Raw genomic sequence first — 22,416 nt, 5'->3', positions numbered from 1 at the left:
CAGGGAGCGATTAGCTAAAGCTACATGTGAAGTTCCTTGATGTAGCTAAATCTGTGGTTGCAGACAGACAGACAGACAGACAGACAGACAGACAGACAGAGCCCACTTGCTCCCTTTTATATAAAGGATGATGATGATGGAATTTGAAAAATAAAATAAAAATGGATTTCATACGGCTCTACTCTCAAAATGTATATTACACTTAAGGTAACAATAAGGCTTTTAAGTTTAAAAGTCCATGCAGAAGATTTCTCCCCACTCTGATTAACGGGGCTCTATGGGTGGACATGCTCTGCCAGAAACATCTCTAAGTGCACACAGCAGGGAGCAGATTCAAGAGATGATTTTTATAACGTCTTATGATAGTAGATTAAAATCACCTTAACATCAGTAAAAGAAAAAACAATTGGCGATCATCCCTTCAATCGCCAATATACGATTTGATCACCAATCGTCCCATCCCTAGTGGGAACCCTGTGCAATCGAACGGCCATTCAACAGACTTCCAGGAAGAAAACTCAAATTTCCAAGTAAGGCTGGACAATATATCAATATTATATCATCTTAGATTTTGGATATTGTAATATCACGATATGGTGTGATGAGGGTGGTCTTTTCCTGGCTTTAAAGGCTGCATTACAGTAAAGTGGTGTAAGCTGGAGGTAACGGGACGTGAACCTGCGACCCTCGTGTTGGTAGGCAAGGAATCTACCGCTACACTACCCGGACGCCCGATATTCCAGGTAGACTTTTTGGTCGAAAATATTGTGATATTTGATTTTGACCATATCGACCAGCCCTATTTCCATGTTCCCACTAATCAGACAACTCAACTGCCTGCACTAGAGTTTGGCTGGAATGAATGAATGAATGAATGAATGAATATTTTATTTTCGTGTCTGGCTGCACGCAGCCCATTCCTTATGGGATTATTCAGACACATTTAAAGACAACACTTTTTCCAGTGAAAGAAGATAGTAACGCACACCAATAATACGTTTCAGGAGGTGCTGATCACCGGAATCGCGAACTTGAGGATGAAGAAAGTGTCGCACACTCACTGCTCCATATGCAAAAACTTTTTAATAAAATGACGTTTCGGCCTGTGGCCTTCTAAATAAATCTGAAGAAGGCCATAGGCCGAAACGTAATTTTATTAAAAACTTTTTGCATATGGAGCAGTGAGTGTGCAACACTTTTTCCAGTGCCAACACACTGACACAAAAGAATAAACAGTATAAATACAATATACGACTCCAATCTGGAAGTAATATCGGCAGACTATGGGGTCACTACAGCACACGATTGAAAATCACTAGACAACACATGAATTGAGGTATAATTCATAACACATTAATTGAGGTAACGTCCCCGGCGGTCCAATTCTAAATAATATGTTCAAATCTCTGTCTATTCTACTATCTATACTCTATAGATATACTATACAATGATTCCTGTGTAGAGCTATTATATGTTGTTGAGTTTTATTTGGAGAGCTGAATAGGCTCTGCCACCATTTTCCTTTTCCTTAGACTACTGTGATTTATGCATTGTGAAACTCCTCTGAAGATTGTACCTGGGTCTGCCTCCACACCACTAGGTGGAGACAATTTTTCGTGAACGTACCTGGCGGTGCCGTCCAAGCTGGAGCGGTGGATGAAGTTGTACTTGGCGTCGGCCCAGTAGAGCTTCTGCAGGCTGTAGTCCAGCGTCAGCCCGTTGGGCCAGTAGATGTCCGTGTCGATTATCATGCCGCGATTCGTCCCGTCCATACCCGCACGCTCGATCTTTGGGATTTCACCCCAGTCTGTCCAGTACATATAGCTGAGACAACAGAAGAGAGAGACAGCACATCAGTACATGTAGCTGAGACAACAGAAGAGAGAGACAGCACATCAGTACATGTAGCTGAGACAACAGAAGAGAGAGACAGCACATCAGTACATGTAGCTGAGACAACAGAAGAGAGAGAGAGACAGCACATCAGTACATGTAGCTGAGACAACAGAAGAGAGAGACAGCACATCAGTACATGTAGCTGAGACAACAGAAGAGAGAGAGAGACAGCACATCAGTACATGTAGCTGAGACAACAGAAGAGAGAGAGAGACAGCACATCAGTACATGTAGCTGAGACAACAGAAGAGAGAGACAGCACATCAGTACATATAGCTGAGACAACAGAAGAGAGAGAGAGACAGCACATCAGTACATGTAGCTGAGACAACAGAAGAGAGGGAGAGACAGCACATCAGTACATGTAGCTGAGACAACAGAAGAGAGGGAGAGACAGCACATCATTACATGTAGCTGAGACAACAGAAGAGAGGGAGAGACAGCACATCAGTACATGTAGCTGAGACAACAGAAGAGAGAGAGAGACAGCACATCAGTACATGTAGCTGAGACAACAGAAGAGAGAGACAGCACATCAGTACATATAGCTGAGACAACAGAAGAGAGAGAGAGACAGCACATCAGTACATGTAGCTGAGACAACAGAAGAGAGAGAGACAGCACATCAGTACATATAGCTGAGACAACAGAAGAGAGAGACAGCACATCAGTACATGTAGCTGAGACAACAGAAGAGAGAGAGATTCTTTTCTTAACCCTCAATCTTAACCCTCAAGCTCAACCCTCAATCTTAGTAGCCCTCAAAACTAAGTGTTAAGGGCTATCTTGCGACTTTAAAATGGGACAGCCCTTAAAGGCAGATACGTCTTCAGACTGTGGGGGGCAGCAATATGCCAGGCTGTGGTGCTGCTGCTCCAGTCTGTCAATTCAAAAGAAGAGGAAAAAAGCTAATATTTCCTTGATAATATAGATGTAGAAATTACGATAACCATTGTATTATCTTAGTTTAAATGTCATTTTATGGATTTCCGTTTTGGAGCCTAACACATTTGTTGTTGCTAACTATCGATAGTCAGTAGCTGTGCTGGTCAAGCCATATTATTATTATTATATTATAACATTGTTAACGTTGTTAAGAAATGCCATAATTCTCGGTGGTAATGTCGTTGTTGAGTTGTTTTTATCAAGATACAGCCTACGTGTAATGCAACGCACCACAAAACGAGTGGGTGCTAGAATGACCGTGCTTTGCGACGTGAGGGCTGGCTTGACTGCAGTGTTTAACTGCAGTCAAGCCAGCCCTCACGTCGGAAAGCACGGTCATTCTAGCACCCACTCGTTAGCAACAACATTGTTGTTAGGATTCCAAAACGGAAATCCATAAAATGACATTAAACTAAGCTAATACAATGGTTATCGTAATTTTTACATCGCTATTAACAAGGAAATACTTAACTTTGTAGGGCTACTTTTTTCCTCCGTTCGCCGCCATCTTTCATCTGAAGGGATCTAGCCATGACACGCAAGGGATTCTGGGATCGCACTCACTGCCAAGGGTGGTACTGGAAAATCTTAAAAGTGAGGGCCGTATCACCCTCAAACTCGACCCTTAACTTAACACACTGAGAATCGGGACAGCACTAGCACTTCGCGGGAGTGCGCATTTTTGAGACTGAGGGTTAAGATTGAGGGTTAAGATAGGAATTGGGATTGGCCCAGAGACAGCACATCAGTACATGTAGCTGAGACAACAGGAGAGAGAGACAGCACATCAGTACATGTAGCTGAGACAACAGAAGAGAGAGACAGCACATCAGTACATGTAGCTGATACAACAGAAGAGAGAGACAGCACATCAGTACATGTAGCTGAGACAACAGAAGAGAGAGAGAGAGACAGCACATCAGTACATGTAGCTGAGACAACAGAAGAGAGGGAGAGACAGCACATCAGTACATGTAGCTGAGACAACAGAAGAGAGGGAGAGACAGCACATCAGTACATGTAGCTGAGACAACAGAAGAGAGGGAGAGACAGCACATCATTACATGTAGCTGAGACAACAGAAGAGAGGGAGAGAGACAGCACATCAGTACATGTAGCTGAGACAACAGAAGAGAGGGAGAGACAGCACATCAGTACATGTAGCTGAGACAACAGAAGAGAGAGAGAGAGACAGCACATCAGTACATGTAGCTGAGACAACAGAAGAGAGAGACAGCACATCAGTACATGTAGCTGAGACAACAGAAGAGAGGGAGAGACAGCACATCAGTACATGTAGCTGAGACAACAGAAGAGAGAGAGAGACAGCACATCAGTACATGTAGCTGAGACAACAGAAGAGAGGGAGAGACAGCACATCAGTACATGTAGCTGAGACAACAGAAGAGAGAGAGAGAGACAGCACATCAGTACATGTAGCTGAGACAACAGAAGAGAGGGAGAGACAGCACATCAGTACATGTAGCTGAGACAACAGAAGAGAGGGAGAGACAGCACATCATTACATGTAGCTGAGACAACAGAAGAGAGGGAGAGAGACAGCACATCAGTACATGTAGCTGAGACAACAGAAGAGAGGGAGAGACAGCACATCAGTACATGTAGCTGAGACAACAGAAGAGAGAGAGAGAGACAGCACATCAGTACATGTAGCTGAGACAACAGAAGAGAGAGACAGCACATCAGTACATGTAGCTGAGACAACAGAAGAGAGGGAGAGACAGCACATCAGTACATGTAGCTGAGACAACAGAAGAGAGAGAGAGACAGCACATCAGTACATGTAGCTGAGACAACAGAAGAGAGGGAGAGACAGCACATCAGTACATGTAGCTGAGACAACAGAAGAGAGAGAGAGACAGCACATCAGTACATTTAGCTGAGACAACAGAAGAGAGAGAGAGACAGCACATCAGTACATGTAGCTGAGACAACAGAAGAGAGGGAGAGACAGCAGATCAGTACATGTAGCTGAGACAACAGAAGAGAGGGAGAGACAGCAGATCAGTACATGTAGCTGAGACAACAGAAGAGAGAGACAGCACATCAGTACATGTAGCTGAGACAACAGAAGAGAGAGAGACAGCACATCAGTACATGTAGCTAAGACAACAGAAGAGAGAGAGAGAGACAGCACATCAGTACATGTAGCTGAGACAACAGAAGAGAGAGAGAGAGACAGCACATCAGTACATGTAGCTGAGACAACAGAAGAGAGAGGGAGAGACAGCACATCAGTACATGTAGCTGAGACAACAGAAGAGAGGGAGAGAGACAGCACATCAGTACATGTAGCTGAGACAACAGAAGAGAGAGAGAGAGACAGCACATCAGTACATGTAGCTGAGACAACAGAAGAGAGAGAGAGACAGCACATCAGATTCAGTACATGATGTCATCGTCAAGATTACCGATGAATATTTTGATCTGCTTTGCTTTTGTCACCAATGCAAACAACAACAACATACAAACAACTTATGTAAAAAAAAAAAGCCGCCATCAATATCACAACATAGAGTCGCGCGATCTTGACCACAGTCAGATCATCGTCCACTTGCTTGCCACCCTTTGACATCACCAATGCACAATGTCATCGCCCTCTCACACAATAAAAGTCACAGCCATCAAAAGGGGAAAGGCATCAGTGAAAGTAGCCTAACTATACGATCCATGAGTGCAACAGGGGCAGCAGGAGGAAGGCCCTGGGCCTACAGCGTGCCTCTGCATCTGTGGTGAGTGGTGCTCTGAGGATTCCCTCTCTGTCAGTCTCTCCTCAAAACAATCCACAATCCAGCAGGTAGGCTGATAAATCCCTCTGTAATACCTTTTTTTTTTTACATCAAAAGTCCCACTAGTACACATGTTTTTGTTACCCAGGAAAGCAGCAGGGGGTAGCAGCAGCAGCATCGCCTTTTAAACTTTTATATCGCACTCTCAACCTGCGTTTCTCCACCGCTGCGGGCTCTCTCTTCCCCCTCCCTTTTACCTTCTTCTCTCACGGCGACGGCGCTGTGTCAGGCCACCAGTCAAAACAAAATGGAAACTTCCGGGTAAAAATGTCAAACTAATGATTGATGACCAGCATTCTTCACACACCAAGTCATATATATTGGTTAAAAGCTGGAAAAAAAGTGTTTTGGGGGTTAGTTACACTTTAAGAAAGTTGAATTTCAGGCTGTGGGAGTCACTGAATCTCACTGACTCACGCTGGAAAAGGGGCGGCAACTCCGGAGGACGAGAAGCAGGGTCGGAAAATCATGGGTTGGACCACCGGCAAAATGTATATGGCCAGCCGGAGCAGAGCCGCCGCGTAAAAACCCACCTCACTTGCAGGGTCGCTCTCTCGGCTAAACGGCTTGGAAACTTTTAAGGTCCTTACACATCGGGAGCGTTTTTTTCATGCGATTAATTCGCACATCAATAATATTTTCCGAACCTATATCTATATCAGCAACCATGCATACCAATGGCAAAGTTTCGCTGAGCGTTATTGCGGCGTTTATTTTTTCGAACCCCGGTCGATTTTTCAGAAATTCGCTTCTGACGTGTACACATCTGTGGCTGTGATTGACAGGTGGGTCAAAACTTGCATCGCAATTTCGTGCCATATATTCGCATCGCTCTTGATGTGTAAGGACCTTTAGACTGAAGAAAATGCCACTGGTTTGTGGATATTAGTGGGATTTTTGGCCAGTCTAAAAGGGGTTTAAGCCCTCTGATCAGCGCTAGTTCACATCTCCATGGCAGCGATAGAACTTCATCATGCCAGAATGCCTCCTCGCGCTGTGTAACAGCATGTCTGTGTAAAAGCATGTCATGCCTTCATAACAGCAATATTGCAGGATGTCTGTGTGAAAGTGGCTAGAGTGTGGTGCAGCATGACTAGGCTGATTCTCCCAAGGAAAACTAATGATTCCCTTTGTTTGCCCTAATTACCCTCACAGCTGGACTGACCTCCCCCTCCACCACCCATAACACTGCTAATCTCCATTCCCTCCCCTCCCCCAACCACCTCACCACACAGGAACCATAGGGGCCTCCCCTCCCCCAACCATCTCACCACACAGGAACCATAGAGATCTCCCCTCCCCCAACCACCTCACCACACAGGAACTATAGGGGCCTCCCCTCCCCCAAACACCTCACCATACAGTAACCATTAGGGATGCCTTTATCGATTAGTTTTCCTGTCGATTACCCTTAAATTCTGAAGACGATTAGTCGATTAGTCTATAAGCAAAAAAAAAAAAAAAAAAAAATTAAATTTTTTTTTTTTTTTTTTTTAATTTAAATTAATAATAAAAAAAATTAATAATAATAATAATCAGGACGCCATCTAAATTGACCATAATTTAATCTATGTCAAAACATTCAACATGCAATTATTACATGTATTTATTTGCATTATCGTGCACACAGGCAACGACTTTCTCTTCCAGTTTCCAGTCACTGACTGCTTCTCGCAGGTGTGCTGCCAGATTTTCACCGCTATGCCTGTCCTCCATGGGGCGGGTTTGTAGAACACAGCTACAGAGCTGTCCACGTTCGTTGATGAAATGACAGGTTATTGTCACGTATGCTTCTGTTGCAATGGACGTCCAGATGTCTGACGTTATTGCCACACACTGTGCCTCCTCTAACTGCTGTTTAATGTACTCAGTCATTTTGCCATGGCTCACCTCCACTCTGGATGTTATCAAGGTGCGCCCCGGCACGGTGTATGCGGGCTCGACAAAGTTCATCAACTTGCGAAAGCCTTCGCCCTCGACAAAGCACAGTGGTAGCATATCGCGGGCAGTCATCTCAGCGAGGAGTTGTGTGATCGTTTCGGACCGGCGAGGGTCACATCGTCTGCGGGGTTCTGCAGTAAAAGCTGTGATACTGGTCTGCCTGCTACTATCCGCATCATCTCCTCCACGCAAGTTTACGTCGAGATGCTTGTTCTGAAGGTGGGTCCTCATTGCAGTGGTAGAGTGGTTATATGCAAGCTTGAGAGAACATAGCCGACACACAACCTTGTTGTCTCTTTCTTCATCAAAGTATTGCCAAACTTTGCTAGTTTTCTGTCGCGTGGCCATTGTTGCTCCTCCTTTGTGTACTTATCAACTCCTGTCCTCCGTGTGCGGGGAGGGGGGCGGAGGGGCAGTTGCCTTCAGTGACCCTGGGAATTCTACTAGCGCATGGATGACTGACGGTGAAAGACGCAAAAAATAAAAATAAAATAGTAAAATAATTGTCGATTAGTAATTTTCACTCCGACTAGTGAGTGTGTCGACGACTAATCGATTAATCGATTATTTTGCGGCACCCCTAGTAACCATAGTAGTGGATTGAAGATGGATTGCAATCTGATCGGCCAAACCACCTCCGGAGGTGGTCAGGGATGCATTGTGTACACATTGAACACAAGTGTAAATGCAATGTGTTCTCTCAATCTGGATACAGCAACTTTCTGCGGATTGCGAGGACACCCACTTCTGCCATCCGATTGCAATCGGATGGCAGAAAACGCATGTGAACGCCAGGTCAGGTGTGAATGGAATCAGAGGCAGACGCACGCTGAGATGCACCACAGCACAGACCACGCACTCACGCACACGCACATTCACACTCAGACAGTGTAGGAATTTAACAAAATATTTGAAATCTTGGGGGCAATTTTTGCCCCTCGATCACGGTTTTTAGAGGCATTTCTGAGATTTCCACAGGCATTTTTGCCTTTGCCCCCAGCTAAACTCCTACGCTGCACTCAGAGCCAGACGCACGCTGAGATGACCAACATGGATTCCTGGACAGAGGAGAACAACAAGCACAGCGCGAGTAGCCCTGCACAATGCTGACATCATTCTGACATCACGCGGACTAGGGTTGGCACGATGGACGATGGCATCGACGATTTGGGCTGTCCACGATTATGAAAACAAGATAATTGACATCAAACGATTTTGCGGCTCTTGTCTCTCTCGTTCTGTCTTGTGTTGTAAATCAAGCGCACCCCTTCCTTTGCTCGGCCCCTCCCCCAAAGCCCAAAGCACCAGCTCGAGTTGTGACTGTCGTGTGAAGAGCCACAGGCACGTTTCTCCTCCCAGCTTATTTCACAGAAAAAGACAGAGCCGCTGGTCGAGAAGAGAGGTGAAACAACAACGTATGTGGGGTGGAAACATTATGGTTTCGCCGAGTTTAAAGGTCCTTACACTGCGCATATCTTGCACTGTTTGTTCCAAGTCTGTGCCTTTGATTGACAGGTGGGTCAAAACTCGCATCACAATTCCGTGCTGTATATTCGCATCGCTCTTGATGTGTAACTGAGCGATGCGAATATACAGCACGGAATTGCGATGCGAGTTTTGACCCACCTGTCAAGATATGCGCGGTCGTGGCAGCACCCCGCAACACAACCTCTCCCTCTGTTTAATCACTTGAAATCCACTCACAAAGTGGTCTATGACCAAGAAATAACGCTAAATGAACAAAAAGACAAAGCCCCATCTAGTTACTCCTGCCACAACACAGTCATCGATTCAGGACACTCTTTACAATGCGACCGCATTGATATGATGCATGAATATGCATTCAACAGCTAACGATCTCACAGATAAACATTAACAATAGCCTATTATGAACCTAAACGTAAGTCGCTTTGGATAAAACCATCTGCCAAATGAGTAATTTAATGTAATGTAAACGAACGTTACTCAATAGCGTTCTCATTTGGTTAGATTTGAGGTTTAAGGACTACTAGTTCAGATGTTTACCAACATATTGAATGTAGATTAATAGTTGCAGTTGGTTGTGGCAGTTCACTGCAACATAGTAGGCCTACATATACCGTACTGTATATTTATTAGGGGTCCAAGCACGAAGTGCGTGGATCCCTATTGTATCTGTTCCGTTTATTATTATTTTTATTCTCCGCTAAAACAGTATGCACGGCAAAAACCGTAAGGGGTACAGTAGCCAGACTTTGCACATAGGTTGGAAATGTGCCCCACTACTCAGAGACAAAAAATTAGCCATATTGGCCAGATGGTGGCGCTATAACAGACCATTTCGCGTTATGGTCCATATCTTCTGAACCGTGAGGCGTAGAATCAAAATTCCACTTCGGCTGTATTCCCTGGATCAATACGCATCTATCCATATAGGCCACGCCCATTTGCGTGTGCCTAGATTTTCCGCCATCTTGGACTTTCTCAAAAAAAAAAAAAACGAACTCGTCCTAGGCCATTTGCCCAAATGAGCCCACACTTTTTGTGTGTCATCTCTGGACTTCCCTGATTTAAAATCTTAGAAAGAATTTGGATACGTGAAACCGTCTTGAAATGATAAATGTTTAAACTTTTGTGTATTTACTTTTGTTCTTTTCCTGCCCTAAAAGTGTGTGGATCTCAGAAACCATACACCCCCCATCACCCAAACTTTCCACACAGGTTCACGACATCACCCACTACTCAGAGTAAAAAAATTACACCAATCCAACAGATGGTGGCGCTATAACAGCCAATTTCATGTTTGTCGGTCCATAACTTCTGAACTGCGAGCTGTAGAATCAAAATTCCACATCTACTGGTTTCCCTGGAGCATCATGTATCTAACCCACTAGGCCACGCCCATTTCTGTGTGGTAGATTTTCCGCCATTTTGAATTTGATCAAAAACCTACTTTTGCGAGCTCCTCCTAGACCGTTTGGCCAAATCACACAAAACTTTTTCTGGGTCATCTATGGGCTACCCCGACCTAAGGTTAGTAAAGGATTTTGGATACGTGAAACCGTTTTGAAATGATAAATCTCTAAACTTTTAATGAAACACACGCCAACACTAAATTGCCCACAACTCATTAACCGGTCAATTACAACTACTGCTGCTACTTCTGCTACCACTCCCACTACTACCAACACTACTACTACTACTATTACTACTTCTGCTACTATTACTACTACTACTACTAATACTACTACTACTACTACTACTACTACTGGAAGTTGGAATGTAGCATTTTGGGTGGGGTTAATGTGTTTTGGGGTTCTGCATCTGCTGTAGCATAATACATAGTTGGTTTAGATGTCACACAGTAATGCCCGATCCACAAAGACTTGACACCCACGTTTGAATAAAAACAAGTTTATGCCATAATAAGGTTATATCCGTGCCTTGTCATTGCTGTGGAAGGATGGTGTAGGGGTAAAGTAGCAGACACCAAAGCTGGAGGTCCTGGGTTCAAACCACGGCCAGGTAACTGTTTTATTTTTTGAAAATGTAGAATAAAGGTTAATCTGGATATAATTATGTATAACGCTGCTGAATACACACTGTGTACATAGCAGAATAACTGAATATGCCTATTTATGTTAACGTCATATTTTGACGTCCTCTTGACATTCCTGTGTAGATGTCTAAATGATCCCCAAATCGGCTGTGATTTGGCCTAGTCCTGGACGTCACTGAAAGATGATATCAGAACATCATCATGATGTAATTGTGTTTGCTGGGAGCCTTCTTTCAGATATATGAAAGGAAAAACATTCCAATACATTATTGTGTCTTCAGATGTGAAAGGTCAAAAAAGAGAATTAAATCTGAATTATCCTTGTCACTCATGTGTCCAGCTCAGTGGCCTTGTGGTCTGAATGTCCGCCCTGAGACTGGGAGGTTGTGAGTTCGATCCCCGGCCGAGTCATAGCAAAGACTATAAAAATGAGACCCATTTGCCTCCCTGCTTGGCACTCAGCATCAAAGGGTTGGAATTGGGGGGTTAGATCACCATATGATTCCCGAGGGCGGCGAACGCTGCCGCTCACCGCTCCCCCAGGGGATGGGTCAAATGCGGAGAACAAATTTCACACATTGTGTGACAATCAGTGGGACTTTACCTTTACTTTAGTTCCATTGTAAAAGCACAACCCACACCAATTAGTTCAAACACCTCCATTCAGGGCAGACTTTTAATGTAAAGTGGTGGATTATGTGTGTAATACAGACATGTCCTTAATGGTAAATGGACTGCATGACAAGCTGCAATGCAGGGTGCTGGCTATAGTCATCAAAAGCAATTTCAGGGATAAAACCATCAACGTTCTGTAGTGGACGCCACTATGCCCTATGGTTTGATGTGTGTGTGGGAAAGACTCAATGACAACTGAAAATTCTGATTTCAGAACACAAAAGCTCCATCATGAGACAAGAACTAACCTCTCCTGTTGCAAAACACGTTCTTGAACACAGCCACGCAATCTCCAGCTAACATTTCCAAGATATTGAAAAAGTTCATGAAACACCGCAAAATAAGGAGGCAACATGTGGGGTTTTAATTACTATTACTGACTTAACTGTCTGAAGTTGAAAATTGTTCATCCCACATGGGGTTTGAACTTTGAGCCACAATAGTCTTTAGCTAGCATAAGTCATGAGCTTTACCAAGTGAGCTATCCAGACTGTTGTATTTGACTTTGTAGACCATATTATATGTATCTGCAGAGCCAGAGAAGTACTTGTCGTATTGACAGTATGTTCTACCCAAATACCAATTTCTGTCCAGATACTTAAAGGGATATTGTACACAAAAACTGCTTTCTATCCAAGTACTACTTCAAGTTTCAAGACATCACCCACTACTCAGAGGAAAAAATTACACCAACCCACCAGATGGTGGCGCTATAACAGCCAACCACCACTACTACTGCTGCTGCTGCTACTACTACTACTACTATTGGCTACTAGTGGCGGCTGTGGCTCAGGAGGTAGAGCGGGTTGTCCACTAATTAGAAGGTTGGTGGTTCGTTCCCCGGCTCCTCCAGTCCGCACGTCGAAGTGTCCTTGGGCAAGACACTGAACCCCAAATTGCTCCCGATGGCTGTGCCAGCACCCTGCGTGGCAGCTGGCCGCCTTCGGTGTGTGAATGGGTGAATGTAGGCACATTGTAAAGCGCTTTGGATAAAATCGCTATATAAATGCAGTCCATTTACCATTTACTATTCTTAGTACTTCTGCTGCTACTACTGCTACCACTCCCTCTACTACCAACACTATTACTACTACTGCTACTACTACTACTACTAGTACTGCTTGGAAACCGTCAGGTCACCGGATCTCAACCAAACTTTGTTTACTTGTGCACATACCAAGTCTGAATAAATGTGCACTATCTGACATATACCCCCCAAGTCACCGGAAGCTTGGACCCCGCATCGCCGCTTGTGGCTATATTTTTATTTTTTATTTTATTTCTAAATCTTTGCACTTTTATTATTTATTTTCACTTATTTATTTATTTATTTATTTTCAATTATATCTAAAATCCAAAGACATCCAATGTTAAAAAGAAAAGCCAGTGTCAATGTCCAATAAATGCATGATGTTCTCAATGTCAATGAGTAATCGTGTTAAATAATCGTGATCTCAATATCAATCAAAATAATCGTGATTATTATTTTTGCCATAGTCGAGCAGCCCTAATTTGCGCTGTTCAAATTTCTGGTAGTGAGAGCCACTGCTTCATTCAGTCGCCTGGCTCTGTGCTGTTAGCACAGAGGCTAATAGTAGCCTATCGAAGCCCGCTGGTCTCCGTGAAGAGCTCAGCTGTCCAGTTGTTAATGAACGCATTGCAATGAATGGCATTACCGCACCGACTTAATAAATTATGAATTATTCCCCCCACCCCCGTCAATGACGATGCCATCGTTGATCACGATGGTTCACTGTGGAATAATCACGATGGATAATTTACTGACATCGCACAACCCTAATGCGGACAATCATTCTGACATCATTCTGACATTCTGCTGACATCATTTTGACATTCTCCCATCTAAAGCTCAAACTTGGATTGAAGTGGATTCATATGGATGGCTGCTGCAGCGGAGGCTGCCTGCAGTCCAGATGCAGTCCGAGGGGCCGTTGGCACAGCGCGTGGACCCGAGATTAACCCGGGACTTCCACTTCAAAACATAAACTAGTGTCTGCAAATCAGAGATTAAAACAAAACTAAAGATTGAAAACGTGCCCTATCCTTTAACACATCCACTGTTAGCCTCAGTGGCTCCCAAACTGGGGTACGCATACCCGTAGAGCAGGGGTCCCCAATGACTTGTCCATGAGAAACCAGCCAGACGAGTCACCCGTCGCCCCCGACCTCATCGAGGTAGGCCAGAAACGGATCCCAGACAGCCGGAAACGTCTTAAGTGAGTTGGTCCTCAGGAACCTAAGGTGTAATGTACACCAGAGGAGGTTTTTCCAGTGAGGCATAGGAGGATGGTCCTCCTCTATTAGATTGGGGATTTTATATAAAAAAAAAATATATTAAAAAAAAATATTTTTTATTTTTATTTTTATATTTTTCATTTTTCATATTTTTTTTTTATAATAAAATATCAATCAAATGTGTTTTTTCTTATGTGCAGACGCTCATTTTTTCATTCATTATATAGCTCCATGCAGAAGAGTCACTCTGGCCCTGGTCCCAGCATGGGGGAGGGGATTAAAAAAACACCCGCCCTGTGAGCTTGATTTATTTGGTAATTTATCTAATGAAAAAATAAGATTGGTTGAAAAAGACTTGCAATTCACAGAAAACAGTGGAGTGATGTGTTTTCCAACGAATCAGATTGAGCTACAGTTACTGTAGGAGGGAGCTCTCCCTTAGCCCGTGAAACCAGGTGAAACCCTAATTGGTTGTTGTTTGATTGATAGATTGCTTGACATTGATTGACATTCTGTATTGTCCAATGCTGAATAGCCTACGTCTGAAAATCTTGTTGAATCCAGAGCTCTGGTTGAATCTAGCTCCGTTGTCAGTAGGAACTAGGAAATGATGACCACGCTGACAACCTGACACATTCATAGATAGATTTACAGACAGTAGTAGCACCTATACTTTCCCCTTTCCCTGTTTTTTATTATCAAACAGTAAGTTAGCTCACAAGCCGTTGCATGAGCGCCCGAACGCGATTTTCTGCAACAAGTTTAGAGACTGCAGCGGGGTACACGGAGGCTCCTGAGGTCGCAAACACTGGGATACTGCTGCAACCTCATCGGCTGCACGGCGCACCGACTACAGACAGCTGTGACAGCATTGGATATGCAAGTACCGGTAAGTCAATTAAATTTGAGTTATCCAGGTCTTCTACTAAATTCGGCGTCCACCAAGCAGCGCTATTATATTGTTTTATGCTGAATAGCCCGCCATTTCCTAATACAATGGCGAAACGCAACGAAACATGCAATTTGCATGTTTAATTGCATGTTGTTCCACCATGTTTCGTTCCGCGCTGCCAAATTCAATGGAATGAAACAAAACTTGTAGCCTATGTTGGACATAGTGAAGTGTTTTTGATTGATTTGTTCATCCATCAAACCTTTTACTGACCGACTAACTGTAGCCTTAATATCTTACTTTATTTTGAGGTGCAAACATTGCTCAGCCAGAAATTATTCCCACTTCAACTCTCTTTCTCCTGGGTGCACCTAACGTTAAAATGCACCAGAGGACATCCATCTTATTTGTCCTCAATCTGCATTGAAAATGTGTGAAAATTCACCTTCTTGCAACAGTTGTAGTCTAAGCTAGTGGTTTTCAAAGTGGGTTACCCAGCAAAAAGGGGGGATTAATCTATTTTCACTATAATTCCATCCATAAGTAACACAATCACAGAATGTACGACTATTTTGGTCATGGGTTTCATATAATGTCTGATAAAACATCTAGCAAAACTCTTATCAGATGGGGGACCCTGGAACAAAATCTTATCTATATGGGGGTGCGTGGTGTAATTTGTGTTACTGTAGTTTAGGGCTCCTTAACATGAGCAAGTTCAATAAACACTGGCCTGGGCTACATCTTCTGCCATAAAAGTTATTGCAGTTGAGGAATCTGTCAAGCCAGCACCCAAGTTTTAGGATTGTGTGATTGAATTAAACTGAAATTAAGTTTGATGTTGCCTGTTACAGTGTAGATGGTAAAGCGGTCTGTAGCCTAATCATTTCTATTGATCTGGTTTCCTTGAAGGAGAGTGCTGCTGCTATTGAGGGGGTGAGGCAGCATCAGGTCGCGGCCGGGGAGCGCATAGACCACTCTGCTCACACAGGACAAGATGGGCTGCACAACATGGCAGCTGCTCAGGTGAGTCAAAGCTCCCAAATTGTTTGCCATCAGAACGAGAGCCCCCGGATCCCATATGTGTGCCATGCATTATTAACCCCAATTATTGATTACATTTTTTAAAAACAAATTATTAAGTAATGATGACATCAGCTCTATTTAACAAGGAGTTTATTTCACAGGATTAATAAGGCTTTACATTTATGACATTTTCAAACCAAAACTTTATTATACAGTAAACCACATTGATGTGTGGAAGCACTAGTGTCGTTAAGTGGCCTGTTACAGTGTAGATGGTAAAGCAGTCTGTAGCCTAATCATTTCTATTGATCTTGTTTCTTTGAAGGAGAGGCATGGACGCAGACACAGAGAGTGGGATGGCGAAGAAAACCTTGTGGATTTTGTGTTGTCACAGCCTTTCTACAGTTTGGATCATGCAACAAAGTTGAGGATCAAGACTGCAGGGCGACCAACTCCACAGATAACTATGAAAAAAACAACCATGATCTGCGGTCAGCAGAAAGAGACCAAGCTGAATATGGTCTGGTATGAGAGATATTCTATAAATGTGTCTGAGCTTAGATTTTGGATATCATAATACCATGATATAACGGCAGATGTGTTGTCTTTTCCTGGGTTTAAAAGCTGCATTATTACAGTAGTAAAGTGATGTACAATTGTGATGTAATTTTCTGACTGTTCTATTATTTGCTTTTACCCACTTAGTCATTATGTCCACATTACTGATGATTATTGATCAAAAATCTCATTGTGTAAAAAATATTTTCTGAAAGCACCAATATTGTTCTCCCAGGCCTATAGTAAAGACATCAGGCTTAGTGGTGTTAGATTGTCAATCCCGTAGCAGAAAGATCACAGGTTTGATTCTTTCACCAGCTATGTATTCCACTGACTTGTCTTTGACTCAGACACTGAACCCTGACTGCTCACTCACTTTCCGTCAGTCTCTGGATGAGAGTTTGTTTTGTATGTTGTTAAAACTGCAAATAAAATATATATAAAAAAATGAAAGTGGAGTAATCCTAATGCTAATTTAAAATGAGATATTCCTTTAAATCTGTCTTCAAACTGCAAAAGAGAAAAAAAAAAACACCCAAATTTTTTTCGGCGGCGACCTTCGGTCGCCGCCGAAAAGGGGCGGCGCCCTTCGGGCGCCGCACTGCCGTCCTCCCCTGTTCCCAAGCTCACCAGCCGCCACTGATGTACACCGCCTCCAGAACAGATGCAGTACGGCTGTGAACAGACCCACGCTCATGTAATCTGTCAGACGTATGCGGCATCTCACAAAAATAGAACAGGTGTGTAATGTTTCCGTACCGCATGTATCGCCCATCTATTAACATGGGCGAGTCTCGATCGGATCCGCAACGCAGCAGTAACGCATCTGGTGTACATTGCCTGTAAGTCTCTCCATCCGAATAACAGAAGTCACGTCCGTCAACCACAATTGAAAAGAAGGTGAAGAGGGCGACTTCCATTCCTTCAGAATGTTTTTTTGGCAACAGTTGTCCCCTGTGTTAGAGACTGTTGCACAGCTGTAGGGAAGTTGAGAGGACGAAGATGGTGAGTTCTGGCTCTTCACTTATTTCTTATTATTATTTCTTATAATATTACATTCTTCAAAAGGTGGGTTCTGATTCATTCATTGCTATAGTTTTCTCATGCAGTTTTCTAAGCAAAATGTTGTAGTCAGGTAAAGGGCTACTTGGCTGGCCACTGGCCTGTGCCTAAAAGAAAGCGTGGAGGGTGGTGTGAGGTCAGAGGTCAGGCAGGGAGGGACCTCAGAGGTGACTTGCTGGAGGCAGTGGACCTGTTGAAGATGTCAATGACGTGCATGGAGGGATTTCGAAACGTACCCCGACCGCAACGGTGGGGGCCCTCGCTGGCGACGCTAAACTTTTAGCTAACCTGTTCGCATCTATGTTCGCAATGGCATCCAAAGTATCATCATACTATTATGGGATGCGATGAGAACAGTTGTATTATGGGATGTGCGTTTCCCAGGCAACGACACACGTTGACACATTTTGGAACAGCTGGCACGATGCTCCTAAAAGAAAAATGCTTATTCTTTTGAATGATTTGGCATCTTCTATTACTGTCAACACTGTCAACACCAGTATTGTTGTATTGTAATAATATGCCATAAAGGTTTATTGAAATTTTGGGGAGAGCAGGCAAAAAAAAAAAAAAAAAATCTGGCCTGGCGGGGGCGTGTAGAATGGTAGGGAAAACACTGTATGCCCCTTGTGAACAATGCTATAATGTTTGGTCAAGAGACCAAGTACGACTTTAAAACCAAACTGGAATGGACAAATTCTATGGTAACATGATAACCATATCTTGCAGACTTGCAACACATGAAAATAGGCGATGCCGCTAACTTGAGGAGAAACCTAGCAAAACAATGGAGAGGATAGAACAGAAAAAGACAATCCACAAGTTGAAGTTGTGAAATGCAGCCTGAATGGATACGAGCGGTCAGCCAACAGCAGGGTAGGCTGCAAACATCAGAGAGGCCATGTTTCCAGCCTCAGCCTGAGAAACAGACACACAGTCATGTGACTGAGGGCGAGCATGAAAACACAAGCAGGCCAGGAGGAGAGAACACTTTGGATTTCTCAACACAAAGTTGGAAGGCTGCCTCTCGGACAATGTCTGCTGCTTCAAGTGTGTGGGAAAAGCTGTGTGTTGCAAGCAGTGCCAAAGAAGCCAGGGGCCAGGAGTAAGTAAGAGACAGTGCTAAAGAAGCCAGGGGCCAGGAGTAAGTAAGAGGCAGGTCACTAAAAAAGCCAGGGGTCAGGAGTAAGTAAGAGACAGGTCACTAAAGAAGCCAGGGGTCAGGAGTAAGTAAGAGACAGTGCTAAAGAAGCCAGGGGCCAGGAGTAAGTAAGAGACAGTGCTAAAGAAGCCAGGGGCCAGGAGTAAGTAAGAGGCAGTGCTAAAGAAGCCAGGGGCCAGGAGTAAGAGACAGGTCACTAAAGAAGCCAGGGGTCAGGAGTAAGTAAGAGACAGGTCACTAAAGAAGCCAGGGGCCAGGAGTAAGTAAGAGACAGGTCACTAAAGAAGCCAGGGGCCAGGAGTAAGTAAGAGACAGGTCACTAAAGAAGCCAGGGGTCAGGAGTAAGTAAGAGACAGGCAACTAAAGAAGCCAGGGGCCAGGAGTAAGTAAGAGGCAGTGCTAAAGAAGCCAGGGGCCAGGAGTAAGTAAGAGACAGGTCACTAAAGAAGCCAGGGGCCAGGAGTAAGTAAGAGGCAGTGCTAAAGAAGCCAGGGGCCAGGAGTAAGTAAGAGACAGGTCACTAAAGAAGCCAGGGGTCAGGAGTAAGTAAGAGACAGGTCACTAAAAAAGCCAGGGGTCAGGAGTAAGTAAGAGACAGGTCACTAAAGAAGCCAGGGGTCAGGAGTAAGTAAGAGACAGGTCACTAAAGAAGGCAGGGGCCAGGAGTAAGTAAGAGGCAGTGCTAAAGAAGCCAGGGGCCAGGAGTAAGTAAGAGACAGTGCTAAAGAAGCCAGGGGCCAGGAGTAAGTAAGAGACAGTGCTAAAGAAGCCAGGGGCCAGGAGTAAGTAAGAGACAGGTCACTAAAGAAGCCAGGGGTCAGGAGTAAGTAAGAGACAGGCAACTAAAGAAGCCAGGGGCCAGGAGTAAGTAAGAGGCAGTGCTAAAGAAGCCAGGGGCCAGGAGTAAGTAAGAGACAGGTCACTAAAGAAGCCAGGGGTCAGGAGTAAGTAAGAGACAGGTCACTAAAGAAGGCAGGGGCCAGGAGTAAGTAAGAGACAGTGCTAAAGAAGCCAGGGGCCAGGAGTAAGTAAGAGACAGGTCACTAAAGAAGCCAGGGGTCAGGAGTAAGTAAGAGACAGGTCACTAAAGAAGGCAGGGGCCAGGAGTAAGTAAGAGACAGTGCTAAAGAAGCCAGGGGCCAGGAGTAAGTAAGAGACAGTGCTAAAGAAGCCAGGGGCCAGGAGTAAGTAAGAGGCAGTGCTAAAGAAGCCAGGGGTCAGGAGTAAGTAAGAGACAGGTCACTAAAGAAGCCAGGGGTCAGGAGTAAGTAAGAGACAGGCAACTAAAGAAGCCAGGGGCCAGGAGTAAGTAAGAGACAGTGCTAAAGAAGCCAGGGGCCAGGAGTAAGTAAGAGGCAGTGCTAAAGAAGCCAGGGGCCAGGAGTAAGTAAGAGACAGGTCACTAAAGAAGCCAGGGGTCAGGAGTAAGTAAGAGACAGGTCACTAAAAAAGCCAGGGGTCAGGAGTAAGTAAGAGACAGGTCACTAAAGAAGCCAGGGGCCAGGAGTAAGTAAGAGGCAGGTTACTAAAGAAGCCAGGGGCCAGGAGTAAGTAAGAGGCAGTGCTAAAGAAGCCAGGGGCCAGGAGTAAGTAAGAGACAGGTCACTAAAGAAGGCAGGGGCCAGGAGTAAGTAAGAGACAGGTTACTAAAGAAGCCAGGGGCCAGGAGTAAGTAAGAGACAGGTCACTAAAGAAGCCAGGGGTCAGGAGTAAGTAAGAGACAGGTCACTAAAAAAGCCAGGGGTCAGGAGTAAGTAAGAGACAGGTCACTAAAAAAGCCAGGGGCCAGGAGTAAGTAAGAGACAGGTCACTAAAAAAGCCAGGGGCCAGGAGTAAGTAAGAGACAGGTCACTAAAAAAGCCAGGGGCCAGGAGTAAGTAAGAGGCAGTGCTAAAGAAGCCAGGGGCCAGGAGTAAGTAAGAGGCAGTGCTAAAGAAGCCAGGGGCCAGGAGTAAGTAAGAGACAGGTCACTAAAGAAACCAGGGGCCAGGAGTAAGTAAGAGGCAGGTTACTAAAGAAGCCAGGGGCCAGGAGTAAGTAAGAGGCAGGTCACTAAAGAAGCCAGGGGCCAGGAGTAAGTAAGAGGCAGGTCACTAAAGAAGCCATGGGCCAGGAGTAAGTAAGAGGCAGGTTACTAAAGAAGCCAGGGGCCAGGAGTAAGTAAGAGGTAGGTCACTAAAGAAGCCATGGGCCAGGAGTAAGTAAGAGGCAGGTTACTAAAGAAGCCAGGGGCCAGGAGTAAGTAAGAGGTAGGTTACTAAAGAAGCCAGGGGCCAGGAGTAAGTAAGAGGCAGGTTACTAAAGAAGCCAGGGGCCAGGAGTAAGTAAGAGGCAGGTCACTAAAGAAGCCAGGGGCCAGGAGTAAGTAAGAGACAGGTCACTAAAGAAGCCAGGGGCGAGGAGTAAGTAAGAGACAGGTCACTAAAGAAGCCAGGGGCCAGGAGTAAGTAAGAGACAGGTCACTAAAGAAGCCAGGGGCCAGGAGTAAGTAAGAGACAGGTCACTAAAGAAGCCAGGGGCCAGGAGTAAGTAAGAGGCAGGTCACTAAAGAAGCCAGGGGCCAGGAGTAAGTAAGAGGCAGGTCACTAAAGAAGCCAGGGGCCAGGAGTAAGTAAGAGACAGGTCACTAAAGAAGCCAGGGGCGAGGAGTAAGTAAGAGACAGGTCACTAAAGAAGCCAGGGGCCAGGAGTAAGTAAGAGACAGGTCACTAAAGAAGCCAGGGGCCAGGAGTAAGTAAGAGACAGGTCACTAAAGAAGCCAGGGGCCAGGAGTAAGTAAGAGGCAGGTCACTAAAGAAGCCAGGGGCCAGGAGTAAGTAAGAGGCAGGTCACTAAAGAAGCCAGGGGCCAGGAGTAAGTAAGAGGCAGGTCACTAAAGAAGCCAGGGGCCAGGAGTAAGTAAGAGACAGGTCACTAAAGAAGCCAGGGGCGAGGAGTAAGTAAGAGGCAGGTCACTAAAGAAGCCAGGGGCCAGGAGTAAGAGGCAGGTCACTAAAGAAGCCAGGGGCCAGGAGTAAGTAAGAGACAGGTCATTAAAGAAGCCAGGGGCCAGGAGTAAGAGGCAGGTTACTAAAGAAGCCAGGGGCCAGGAGTAAGAGGCAGGTTACTAAAGAAGCCAGGGGCGAGGAGTAAGTAAGAGGCAGGTCACTAAAGAAGCCAGGGGCCAGGAGTAAGTAAGAGGCAGGTCACTAAAGAAGCCAGGGGCCAGGAGTAAGTAAGAGGCAGGTCACTAAAGAAGCCAGGGGCCAGGAGTAAGTAAGAGGCAGGTCACTAAAGAAGCCAGGGGCCAGGAGTAAGTAAGAGACAGGCCACTAAAGAAGCCAGGGGCCAGGAGTAAGTAAGAGGCAGGTCACTAAAGAAGCCAGGGGCCAGGAGTAAGAGGCAGGTCACTAAAGAAGCCAGGGGCCAGGAGTAAGTAAGAGACAGGCCACTAAAGAAGCCAGGGGCCAGGAGTAAGTAAGAGGCAGGTCACTAAAGAAGCCAGGGGCCAGGAGTAAGTAAGAGACAGGTCACTAAAGAAACCAGGGGCCAGGAGTAAGTAAGAGACAGGCCACTAAAGAAGCCAGGGGCCAGGAGTAAGTAAGAGACAGGTCACTAAAGAAGCCAGGGGCCAGGAGTAAGTAAGAGGCAGGTCACTAAAGAAACCAGGGGCCAG

General features: G+C 44.9%; 1 protein-coding gene across 6 annotated transcripts in view; it reads right to left on the bottom strand.

The window, feature by feature from the left end:
• lrp6 (low density lipoprotein receptor-related protein 6) overlaps positions 1-22,416 on the bottom strand; it is a gene marked incomplete at its 3' end in the record, with an annotated part of 105,042 nt that overhangs the window by 53,750 nt on the left and 28,876 nt on the right. For 5 of the 6 annotated variants that reach the window (XM_083650532.1, XM_083650533.1, XM_083650534.1 and 2 more), the window contains exon 3: positions 1,627-1,824. The exons of the other annotated variant lie outside the window; for it this stretch is intronic. In XM_083650532.1, coding sequence (XP_083506658.1) covers positions 1,627-1,824 — 198 coding nt within the window. The remainder of the gene's footprint in view (positions 1-1,626; positions 1,825-22,416) is intronic. 6 annotated transcript variants of the gene reach the window in all.

This window comes from Poromitra crassiceps (genome assembly GCF_964638095.1).
Source record: "Poromitra crassiceps genome assembly, chromosome: 2".
Lineage (NCBI taxonomy): Eukaryota > Metazoa > Chordata > Actinopteri > Beryciformes > Melamphaidae > Poromitra > Poromitra crassiceps.
Note: the sequence above shows the minus strand (reverse complement) of the source record. Positions and strands in the feature narration are given on the sequence as shown.